Source organism: Vipera ursinii (assembly GCF_947247035.1).
Source record: "Vipera ursinii genome assembly, chromosome: Z".
Classification (NCBI taxonomy): domain Eukaryota; kingdom Metazoa; phylum Chordata; class Lepidosauria; order Squamata; family Viperidae; genus Vipera; species Vipera ursinii.
In genome coordinates, this window is record NC_139517.1 from 39,280,714 (window position 1) to 39,293,084 (window position 12,371).

At 36.4% G+C, this 12,371-nt stretch overlaps 1 protein-coding gene across 2 annotated transcripts in view; it reads left to right on the top strand.

The window, feature by feature from the left end:
• The first annotated feature begins 6,477 nt into the window (after positions 1 to 6,477).
• Positions 6,478 to 12,371, top strand: part of SLC4A1 (solute carrier family 4 member 1 (Diego blood group)) — a 68,356-nt gene continuing 62,462 nt past the window's right edge. The window contains exons 1-3 of one of the 2 annotated variants that reach the window (XM_083378236.1): positions 6,478 to 6,623; positions 11,674 to 11,768; positions 11,935 to 12,031. In XM_083378236.1, coding sequence (XP_083234362.1) covers positions 11,757 to 11,768; positions 11,935 to 12,031 — 109 coding nt within the window. In that variant the 5' untranslated portion in view covers positions 6,478 to 6,623; positions 11,674 to 11,756. Of the gene's footprint in view, positions 6,624 to 11,673; positions 11,769 to 11,934; positions 12,032 to 12,371 lie in introns of those variants that run through there. The other variant, XM_083378237.1, reaches the window with a different exon arrangement.

Here is a 12,371-nt window from a genome sequence, read left to right on the forward strand (position 1 = left end):
AAAGGAGAAGCCTTTTGAACTGGGGAAACAAAAGGGGGGGCTAGCATCTGGCTTGTGTCATGGAAGAGAGCAATAAACTTGAAGGGTCCTAAGTTCCTTTTTCCCAGGAGAGGGATGATACGAGATAAAGGATGGGGGACTGACCAAATGGGGTTAAGGGGGGTTAAACCGGGAACTCTTTATAAGGGTTTACTTCGTGGAATAATATTAAGTCCTGTCTCGTTTCCTACAACCAAGCATGTCATAGTAAAGATTCTTTTTGGAATAGATTTGACTCCAAGAATTTTGTCTTCCTAAGACGTGGTTTGGGGTGGGTCCTGACATTCTTTATATTCAGTCAACCTTTTTTGAGAAGACATGTTGGACAGTGTGCTATAATTCTGGAGTAATGTATGAAGCTTATAAACCATCCAATGATTGCTCACAAACTTTCTTGCAAAGGGAAGCACTGTTGCTGGACTTAATTGCCTGGTCCTGGATTCTTTAGAAAAATCTCTCTTTCTGCTGCCATGCCTTGAATTTTGAAGCTGAGTCAGAATTGTGGGAAGCAAGTAAGTAAAACCATCCTCAGGTCAAAGACTACTTCTAGTGATTGCATCCATTCAGTTTTCTTGGCCGGGGTACAGAAGTGGTTTGTCACTGTCTTCTTCCAGGATTCTTTTTTAAGAATCAGTCTACTTTTCAGTCTACTTTCTACTCTGGAGTTTCTAAGCAATACTAATCAAGGCTAACCTTGCTTAGTGTCTGAGACAAGTAAAGCTGAGTAAGTGCTGTCAGCTAGTAGACACAGAGGGACAAACTGGCTTCATTAACATATTCACTGTAGTTTGTTTATTTATTTGCATAGACTACACAATAGTAATTTACATTAGATTTTTCTCTCTATGTCTAAATTACTTCAACCTTTTTCAACATGATGCTTCCAGTTGTGCTAGGAATTTAAATACCCCAAATTGTCAGCAATTATGCCAGTTTGGATTATGGATCTATTATCCCAGCATGTGAGATCACTAAAATTGGAGGAATCAGAAATGGGTTATGTAAAGATTTTCAAACTTTGTGTCCTGAAGTAGATATTTTCTCATTTTCTTATGTGCTGTGCTTGTCTTCTATGGAATACCTATGAAACAAAGAAGATTCTGTATCATATTGATAATACACATCCACTTCACACTCGTTCACCGCCCTGAGTCCTTCGGGAGAAGGGTGGTATACAAATTAAATTATTAAATTAAATTATTAAGTTCTGGCTCACATTTATCTTGATGGTTCTCAAAAAGCTAAACAGGATTAGACCCTAGTTCGAACTCAAATGTGGAAATACTGGGGATATAAGAATTGTAGGTTAGATTGGGCAGTTGAAAGAAACATCCTGGAGAAAGGAAATGGCAAACAATTTTTCTTGTTGCCAAGGAAACTATAAAGACATGAATCCACCAGGGCTTAGCTCATCTTTGTGGTGTATAAAATTAAAAATGCTCCTGACAACGTGACCAACTCTTTCTTGACCAAAGAGTAGTAAGAGCGGGCTACTTCTTAAGAAAGGTTGATGAAAACTTTAAAGTTTCCTACTCTCACTATTACCATCCATTCCAGTTCCTACATTGTTTATGCACATCTGTTGTTCCAATGCAGAGACAATCCCTGAGAACTCTCAGATTATTAAAGAACATTAACAAGGTATCTTGTAAATAATCAATGGGCTACATTTGGTTCTTAGTAGGTCCCTGAACTCCAACTCCCATCAGCCCTAACACAGCAGAGCTAACAGTGATAGATAATGGGAGTTGCTGTGCTCTCACTTTACATAACCCAAGACTTTAAAGCTACCTTTTGTACATATTGTCTGCTTTTGAAAATCAGAACCTTTGGGTGAAAAGGTCATTTACCCATTTCAAACAGAATTAGTTACATTTATGAAGAATACTATTTTAATGCTTTGGTAAAGAGGTATTTGGTTAAGTGAGAGGCAATCCATTCCTGTGATTTTACCAACTGGCTGCATTAAAGTCAGGACACCAGACTGTGATCTGTCTCAGAAAAAACAAATATGTTGGATGTGCTTGTCAGATTAAAACAAATATAGATTCATTTGCTTTACATTTATTGTCCTGCAATCAGGCTTATGAGCTGCAAAATATTTTCCCAGATCTGCAGTTTAACACATAAATGTTTTTCTTTGACATTTGATTATTTATTTAGATAAATAAATCTAGATAAAGTGAGGCAACTTAAATGGAAAACTTAACTTAGTGGAAAAACCACTGATCTGTTCCAGTGCTTTGAACAGCAGTTTGTTTAAAATGTTGCATGGAAGCAATGTGTGTAAGTATCTCCACATCAAGCTACCAATGAAAATGCAACAATGGAAATTAAGCAGAAATTGAGCAGAAATTAAAACTGGCTACCTTAACATTCACAATGATCAAGAATTAGATTACTGGGGTTAGAAGGGATAATTCTGAGAACTCGGATCTAGCATTTATGTTTTTCTTAATGCAATCCAGGTTTAATAATAGCCTGGGCCCCAAAGACTTTCTTGCAGTCACTGAGAACTAACAGCCTTCATATGTGGCAAATATTCTGCATCTACAATACTTGCCTGTCGAGCTAGCATGCTCCAATGGCATGGGGATAATAATCCTACAATAATTTGCAGTTTCAAGATTTGGAAACTCCCGTCCTCCCTCCCTCCCCTTTCACAAATTAACCCATAGCAGTATCCCAAAGCAGGGATTATTGGTGCCAGCAATGTTGCAGAGAAGCTGAGGGAGGATACTTGATTCTGCTAGACCTGGCTGTCTACTCAGAGATAAAGCAGTTACTGAAGGAGGGAATGCTCTGAGATAGGTCTAATCATAAAACACTATCCACTGTAAAAGACAGCCACCCAAACCCACCCCATCCACCTTACACGCTATCAGGTGCCAATTAGGTGCCTCCTATCATTCTGTAAGAGGGTGTTTGTTTGTTTTTTCAAATATCACAAGGAAAATTTCATTGGCCCAGTTTTCTTGGCCAATTTTAAAACCCTCCAATGACAGAGTTCCTCATTTGCTTTCTCACAAAGATTCTAATGGTCTGAAGAAATCCACTTCAGCCAAATAGAAGTTAGAGGTCTGCTGCCAAACAATGTATTGAATACTGTGGCTCAGTCAATCTGCTATTCAAAGCCACCCGCTCTGATTCCTGGGTCTCATAAAACTGCCTCCATAAAACTGTCAGACCACATAACAGCAGTGTCAGAAGAAACAGCATATGCAAAATCCAACTGTTACATCCTAAAGCTTTTGGCCAGGAATATAGCTGGCTCAAAAGTCTGATGGAAGAGTCCTGAGCCTCTATGCTTTAAAAATGAATTTTATATTAATTTGGGAGAGCATTATTAACCTTAAAGGGAATAATATTAAGGCCCTCTATATAAATATGAGATGTTAAAATGTTCAATTAAGAAGCGTATTTTGCTATGATAAATTTAATAATTCTTTGAAGCTTTGTGTTTGAATGTATCATTTAATATCTAGTTTAGATTAAATCTTGGAAGTCTAGAAATAGGATTTGTTATTTCTTTCAAATAAAGAACACAAAGTTCAATTTTTAGTGCTCCATGCTAGTGTCCATTGCAATCTAATAACCAGCAAATGTCAGTGAAAGAGCTGCATATTTCACAGGGAGCAGCATCTTGCATTAAGACTGTGGGGGGGAAATATTAAAGAGCACAGACATTCAGGGAATTTTTTCTCATAGAACGCTCAGAACGGAGTTCCGGCACCTTTTTTGGATGGAACCTTGTAGGGTAGGCAAGGCGGGTTGTATGACATGTGTGAGTTCTGGCACCTTTTTCTTTTACAAAAAAAGCACTGCAGACATTCATACACACACACACACACACACACACACACACAGAGAGAGAGAGAGAGAGAGGTATGGCAAGTACATGCTTATTGACTGAATGACTTAGTATTTACATAAAGTATTTTAACTATATTTTTACTAATTTAACATAACTAAGAATAAATTTGTACTCCCTTAAATAAAATTATCCCTTTTGGCATGTAGTCCTCAAAGAGCCATTACTGCCTTCAGATAGAGAAAGATTATATCCTCCTTCTTTAAACTAGTTTCCCCAACCAGATTAGTTCTAAATAGATTGGGACTGCAATTCTCAATGCTTTTCAGTTAGCATAGATGCTGTCTGAAGGTCTGGAGGCTGTATTCCCATCTAGAGAATGCCATGCTCAGGGAGAGTGATCTAGCATTTTCTCAACTACACAATAAGTCAGTTCAAAACCCTTCCATGTCCCTACACAACTGACACTCTCAGTCTTTAGCTTCTCATTCATTCTAAGTGGTTAGAGAGCTTAAACTGTTCTGAAAGATCCTGTCCTTGCTGGATCTCTAAATAACTGCTGGTGCTAAAAGAAGGATCTACATTCTTACTCATGGATACATAAATTGGACATAACAAATCATAAAATTATGGGAACCAAAAAGCTCCTCTATTTAGTCTCACTGAGCTTTTCTATATGAGTAATTACCTCTTATTCTAATGCAGAGTACCTAATATGCTTATAACATGAATTCTACTTATGTACTACATGTATGTGGCTGAATGCTTATGCACATCTATATATGTAATATACCTGTGTCCTGCACCACCTAAAGGTCACACAGCTGTGTATGACATATTAACTGTATTTTACCATAGAACAGTAAACCTATCCAAATGTTTGTGCATATATGAAGCTAAGAACTTATTATGTTTAATCTTAGACCCTCCTCAACTCCAGGGGAAAGTCAGAGCTATGATAAGAAATTTACTGTCTATCTGGGAAGGAAGCTAATTACTAGTCCAGTGCCAGATGCTAGCACAGAAAGCGAATAATTTCTACAGGAAAATAAGTTCACAAATTTAAACGATGCCATTCTGACATTATGGATGGGACGAGAAGTTGCAGAAACATCTAGAATATTACTAAGCCACGTTTGGACGAATAAAATATGAGATTTAATCAAAACATTAATGCTATTTGTACTTTAACAGAGATACTTCCTAAAGTACCATCAGTAAGAAAAACAGATTTTGATTTTTTTTTATTGTACAAAACAAGCTCTTTCCAATGTCCTTTGTAATACGGCTGGTGCTATTTTTATGCTCTTATCTTGCAACTCTATCATTGTTACATTGTATTACTCATTCCTTAATGTTATGTAAACTAATAAAATCACTTGTAGTTGGTTAATAACTGAAGACAAAAATAAAAAAAATGTTCCAAGATCTTGCTTGCATAAATTAAAAATCCCACTGGTGAAATACAATAAGTAAACTCCATGTGGAAATCTAGCTGGGTGATAAATTTAGAGAAGCTATACACCTTTGGGGTGGGGATATATTCCATTATTATAATATTTGGATTGAGCATGTAAGAATCATTGTTGTAAATTATTGTATATATTATATAGTTAAATAACAGTCTGTGGTAATCAAAAGTTACCAGATGTTACAGGGTACAATGTATGAGCAGGGAAAACTTTTACAGTGATGGGCACACTGATAAGGTTTCTTTTCTGGGGTGACCCAAGTTAATGGAGACTGGAGTATTCCTGCATAGACAATACTCTTTTTCTAAGTCTAAGCTTAGACTTGACATTGCTCTATATTTCACAGTTGACAGATAATGGCTTTAATTATTGCTGGCTGTTAAAAAAGATGGCTTATGTTGAAATGACCTTTTCATGCTACTATTTCTATCCTTAAGGATACTTCAGTTATCAGCTAAATGGAAGTGGAATTTCCCCTCTTTCAATGATCTCTATCAATTTTACAATAAGAACTCATCTGTGCTTGTAATTTAGAGACAGGGCGGATATGGCAGATCTTGTGTATATAGACTATGGTGAAATTGTTCCTTCTTTCAAAGAGAATGTTATTTTATATTATTTAAAGAATAGTTCTGTAAAGTGCATCCATGAGAGTTCATCTGAAATTACTGGGGTACAGTTCATGACCTATTCTCGTCTTTCCCCCATTATTTGAAATGTACTAATGGGACAGTTCTCTGGTAAACATTTCACCAAAAGAGTGCTACAATTTTTGGCAGGTACTCTGCTTTCTTCCCCAATCCCATTAGAACCAGGAAAGGGAATTTTCTTGAAACCTTTAAAGAAGCTTATCTTAAAGATGTGAAGTTGAGAAACTAATATGACTTATGGAAAAAGAGATAGACTTGCTGAGCCTTGCTCAACATTTACAATAATTTCTAAGGATGGTACAGCCAGTAGTAGTCAAATGGGAGGGGCGTGCCATGAAAATTCAAGGGCACACAGATGGTTAGCAGGGAGGTAACACCATAAGGTAATGCAAGATAATGTTGTTTACTGGGCCTTGAAAAAAGGTAGAATCTAGAACATCCAGAAGCATCTCAAGTGCCAGGTGGTAGGGCAAGATTAAAGAATTAACTATGAGTCAGGACTTAGAAGGTCCTCTAGAATATGCTGTGATCTCATTACTGACTCTTGTGGACTGGTGGAAACTAGAAGACGGGAATTCCATAGAGCAACAAAAAGCTACATGGCTTAGACTTTTGTTGCTTTCTCATCAAGAATACCCTGCAAGTAAATAGGTGAGTGAATTGTATGTTTTCCAGTTTCTAAGAGCCAATGAAAGATGCTCAGGATATAGGCAAAAACTGTAGTAGAAATAAAGGACAATAATTGAGGAAGGAATAGCATCTATATTTTGGAAGTAAGAAGGACTGGAGGAATTCTCTTTGCTTAGCATTTTGTAGCTCCAAAAACACCAGTGATGGGACATCTAGGCCCCTCTCAACCAATTCTTGTTGGACTACATCTCCCATCACTCCCACCATTGTGTTATGTGGGGTAGGGATAATTGGAATACAAATTCACATTGGGTGAGGATGATTAGAATTCTAATACTAATAAAACAAAATGATAGGAGATATGGAGCTTCTTTTTCATTTACTATTTGATCTTTGTCTTGAAATATTAGTGCTTGGAATGCTTCATAGCTGCAGAAGTTTCCTGGGGATTTTTGAGTTTTGAAACAAAGTGAATCTACTTTGTGCTAATTCATATTAGTTTGGATTTATTGCTGCACTTTTCTTCTCTTAACATTTTGTTCTTTTAAACGAATCGTCCCCATCTTGTAGCATAAAACCCATGCTTAGAACTTGGTTTATGTAATGCTTAAGGCATAGCTTTTATCTTTCTGGTTTATACAATGAGGGGAAGAAAGGTTTCTAACCATGAATAAAAAGAATATTCTCTGTATTTAAATTATATTTTATGGAGCTTTTGAGATAGCTGGGTAATATGATGATGATGTGGTCTCTTCTGTAAAATATTTTAATAAAATATCAAAAATTGAGTTTCTGGAGAAAATAAAGGGTCCATCAAATCTGGAAATGTGTCTGCAGAGTATAATTTCTTTGATATTTCTTAGAAGTTGATAAGCCATTCAAGATGACATAGTTTCTCCTGTCTCTCCAAAGCAATATAGATTGCTTTTGACTAGACAGGGATCAGATCGATTAAAGTTATAATGGTTAAAAGCTATTGATCCATCTATCTCCCATGAATTTGTCAACTATTTCTAAAACCATATAAACTTCCTGCCACTCCCACATCTTGTGACAATGAATTCTAGAAGCCCAGAAACAATACTATACAGGAAGACATTAATTATTTTAACTCATCCAAACCTATGACATTAGATTAATTTTTGGGAATATTATTTCTCAGATGACAGGACTGGAATTGTTCAATACTGTTGCATTTAATAGTGATTGTGTTCAAATACTGATGTCCATTAATTAGTTCTTATGTTATAAACATTCTTACTTCTTTATATTTCTTCATATAATTGATGACAGAGATAGTGACAATTATATCACAGATGTCTCAATGATGTTCTTAATTGCCTCTATGTATTAACTAATTAGATTTCAAGAATGGTGCAAAGATAATGAAGCTGAAAATTATATTTCAATTGTGGTATTTTATAGAATAAAAGGGTGAAGTATTTGGTCAGGTGAAGGGCTTCTCTGTCTAGCAAAGGTTAGACAGACATTTATCCAGCATGCTTTAATTTGGATTCCTATAGAGAGTTGGGTTTGATGGCATAAATGGCCTCTTTCAACTCTATATTTATATGATTGTAAGTGGATTTTGCACTATAAGATGACTGGGAATCAGCCACCAGCTTGTACGGATATTAGACTCTACTTAAATTACAAATTCAGCAATTGACATGGGATCCCAAATGAGAAAGTCTGAAGAATTATACCAAAGATGCTTTTTCACTAGGCAACAGGACTTTCTTGGTTTTTTTTCCTTTGAAGATGTTTTGCTTCTCATCCAAGAAGCTGAAGAAGGGATAACTATGGCCTGGATGACTGAGAATCTCCATGGACATCTGGAGAGTTATTTAATTCGTAGTACTAATTCAGACATCATACTAAGACACTTTTAATCAAATCTCAATTTGTTGAATAAGCCATAATTGATTGGGTTTTCTTATCACACAAAGGCATAAACCTGGCTTTATGAATTACAAATACCAACATACCAATGGCCATAGTAGGTAAGAGAAAGGGATTTATAGTCTAACCCAGGGATAGGCAACCTTGGCTCTTTTATGACTTGTGGACTTCAATACCCAGAATTCCTGAACCAGCCATGCTGACTCAGGAATTCTAGGAGTTGAAGTCCACAAATCATAAAAGAGCCAAGGTTGCCTACCCCTGGTCTAACCCATCCAAAGGATGCTGGTTTGGAAAGGCTTCTCTAAAGCCTTTCCAAATCTCCACCAAATTCAGCCTTTTGGTTTGCATGTAGGCAATAAAAAGGGGTTCTGCCTACCAGGAAAAGCTGAGACATTGCTGCCAATTTCTTACAATTTAATAAAGTCCAGCCTAACCTGCACAGCAGAGAAAGATAATGTTTATCAGTAGTGCAGTAGTGCAAAATTCTATTAATTTAATCTGGACTCACTGACTTGTTTGTAATGTCAAGTCAGATCAGAAGTTATTTAAAACTACAAATTGCTGAATGGAACACGATATACAACTCTTCATACAGAGCTTCTGTCTCTCTGTCTTTAAGGAAAATGGGAATTCAAATTGCCAAGCAAAGACTGAAAGACATCATAAATGCAGTGATCAAGTTCATAAGAAAGTCACAATGATTTTTTTAAATTAAAAGTTCTCAGTTAGTAAAAGATTTTAGATCTAGGTAAGGGAGAAGAAAAATGGCATTTTCCATTTCCACATTTTCCACTCTTATTGGATGATGCTGATTTTCAGGGGAGGAAAGAAATATGCCAAACGTATAGTTTGACGAGCTTCTATGAGCAGAACGTGATAAATGATCAGGAATAGATGGACAAATAGCCTTAAACTTAACTTCCAAACTTAGCATTGCTACCAGATATACTGGAAATGTTCAATGTTTCCTGTGCATAAAATGAATGCAATTATACTGACAAAAATGAAGCTAAAGAAGTTTGTCAAGTACTATGTTATAATAGAAGCAACAAAAAAAGAACAGTTTAGCAGTTTAATCAAGAAGGGGAAAGTAAACTAACTTATAATGTGCATTGCACAGAAAAGACAGTGAGACATAACTAAGCTACCATATCTGCCTCCCAACTGAGTATATTTGTAAGGCAATTGTGCGAGTGGGCTAAGCAGTTTCAACGGTTTTTACTACAGTGCCCCCTAGTGTTGCAAAAAGGATATTAAAAAGAGGTAACTGCTCCACTGTTTTCTTTCTAACAGCAGTGAACGATTATTAGAATTGTCACCTCTAGGCACTGTAGACACTGAAATTTCTCAGCTAGGGGTTATAAGAAATGCATTTAAAATAAGTGTTAGTGTCATAATGTCTTTTAAATTCCCCTCTTTCTCTCCTATTTATACACAACTGCACAATTTTTCTAGGCAAAAGCCTGAAAGAAAAAGCCCTAATTGCTTAGTTTTTTATTTCACACATACACACACACACACACACACACACACACTTCTGCTACATTCATAATTACAACTTTAGGAAGGGCTGTGGAGCATTCTGTGTGTGTGTGTGTGTGTGCGCGTATGCGCATGGGGGTGTGTGCGTATGCGCATGGGGGTGCGCAGGGATGTCTGCCTGCCTGTCTATTTCTGTGTGTATATGTCTCAATTTGATTGTAGTAATGAAATTCCAATTCTTTTGGAAGGATTTGGTGATCAGATCCAAGTGCATTACATACCAAATATGCTGATGTGTATGGTTGTCACAAAGTTGCTTAATAATGCATTTCAGGTGGCAAATTACTCTGAAATCTACCATAGGTAGATAAGTATCCCTTCTAGGTTGCTTCAAAGCAATTTAACACACTGAATATCATCCATATGTATGGATTATAATTTTTGTTAAAATTATAAGATGCAATTGTTATAAAAGAAAAAAGATCACCAAAGCACAGATCTAAAATATTTTCAATAATAATAATAATAAGGAACATCTACTGGTGGTCTCTCTTTTGCTACTGAATAATCATAGCCAGTACCTGAATATTGGAAATTAGGGGGAAATATTTTGATCTCAGAAAACTAATTCTATTCTCTTTGGCATGATATTATAGCCCACAAGGGCTGTACTATAGAGGCTAAAATGTTAAGTATATGCTTTCTTTAAAGCTTAGACATGTTTGAATGTAATGACAGAGGCTGTTGAAAATCAATTTTACTATAAAAATTTGCCTAGCTGGGAGAACAACAGAGAAAATACTGGAATGCAATGGGCTGATAATGCTGTTATCTGGATCTGCTGTAAAAAAATGAATGAAGAAGAGCAGTTGACAAGAAGAGGGCCCATCTAGAAGCAACCAGAAATTGAATTAAAATAGTTTTCAGTTGGTTATATTCATTGCAGGACATAGCAACAATAACAACAGAAAGAGTACAGAGAAGAGCAACAAAGATGATTAGGGGACTGGAGACTAAAACATATAAGGAACGGCTGCTGGAATTGGGTATGTGTAGTTTAATGAAGAGAAGGACGAGGGGGGACATGACAGCAGTGTTCCAATATCTCAGGGGCTGCCACAAAGAGGAGGGAGTTAAGCTATTCTCCAAAGCGCCCAAAGGCAGGACAAGAAGCAATTGATGGAAACTAATCAAGGAGAGAAGCAACCTAGAACTAAGGAGAAATTTCCTGACAGTTAGAACAATTAATCAGTGGAACAACCTGCCTCCAGAAGCTGTGAATGCTCCAACACTGGAAGTTTTTAAGAAGAGACTGGACAGCCATTTGTCTGAAATTGTATAGGGTTTCCTGCCTGATCAGGGGGTTGGACTAGATGACTTCCAAGGTCCCTTCCAACTATTATTATTATTATTATTATTATTATTATTATTATTATTATTATTATTATTATTATTATTATTATTATCGATCACCATAGGAGTCACAAGGCACTGCTACTGAAATGGTTCTGGTCTTCTGCCTCTGTTTACTTCCACAAGGTACCCCAACATGTCAGTTTTGTGTGGACTGACTCAAATAGTATTGCAAGCAATCTGCTCTAAGATTTCCTTGAAGGTAGAGCTGTGTTCCATGTTTCTAACTTCATAATTTATCTTTGTTCTTCTGCATTTCAAACTAAAACAGTCAACCAGGGAATGTTATCTCCAGGCTAAGCATTAAGAAGAGAACAAGAAGGATACAAAAGAGGGACCAGAAGCCAAGAGGGAATGGCATATCAGGTGAGAGAGAAAATAGGTTACTTCTACTTGCATATGAATCTCAGAAATAAGCCTTGAATTGGGAGGAAACTGCTGTTTAATCAGCACCAAAGTTTGATGAATTGCTTAATACATTAATATTAGTATGTGTTTTTATAAGCTTATTTAATATTTTTCCCTCTCAAAGGAGGAATATGAATCTGGGATTAAGGCGAAACTTGATTTGGAGGCGTATGGAGACTCTTCATTGAAACAGTCTAATATGTCACTTGCAAGTGGAGACAGTGAGTAATTCAAATCAGTTGAAGAAAAGAGCAGAAATCTTTGAGGGCAAACTTGTCATGCAGTATTGGATTGTATGATGTTGCAGAAATTTTGGCAGGATTTAGGATTCCACTTTGTACATCTGAATATGTTTAATATAGATGTTATTTAGAAGTTGGATCATAAATTGATCCTGTTTTAAAGGAATATGCATAAAGGCTAAGCCACATACCCAGATATTTGAGAATGTGCCCACTACTCCAGCAAACAAGAGTCCCATGGTAGATGTGTCAGTTGTCATTTTCTGCAAACCAGTTCTGCTGAAAAGGGATTCTCAAAGAGAGCAATACTATACAAAGG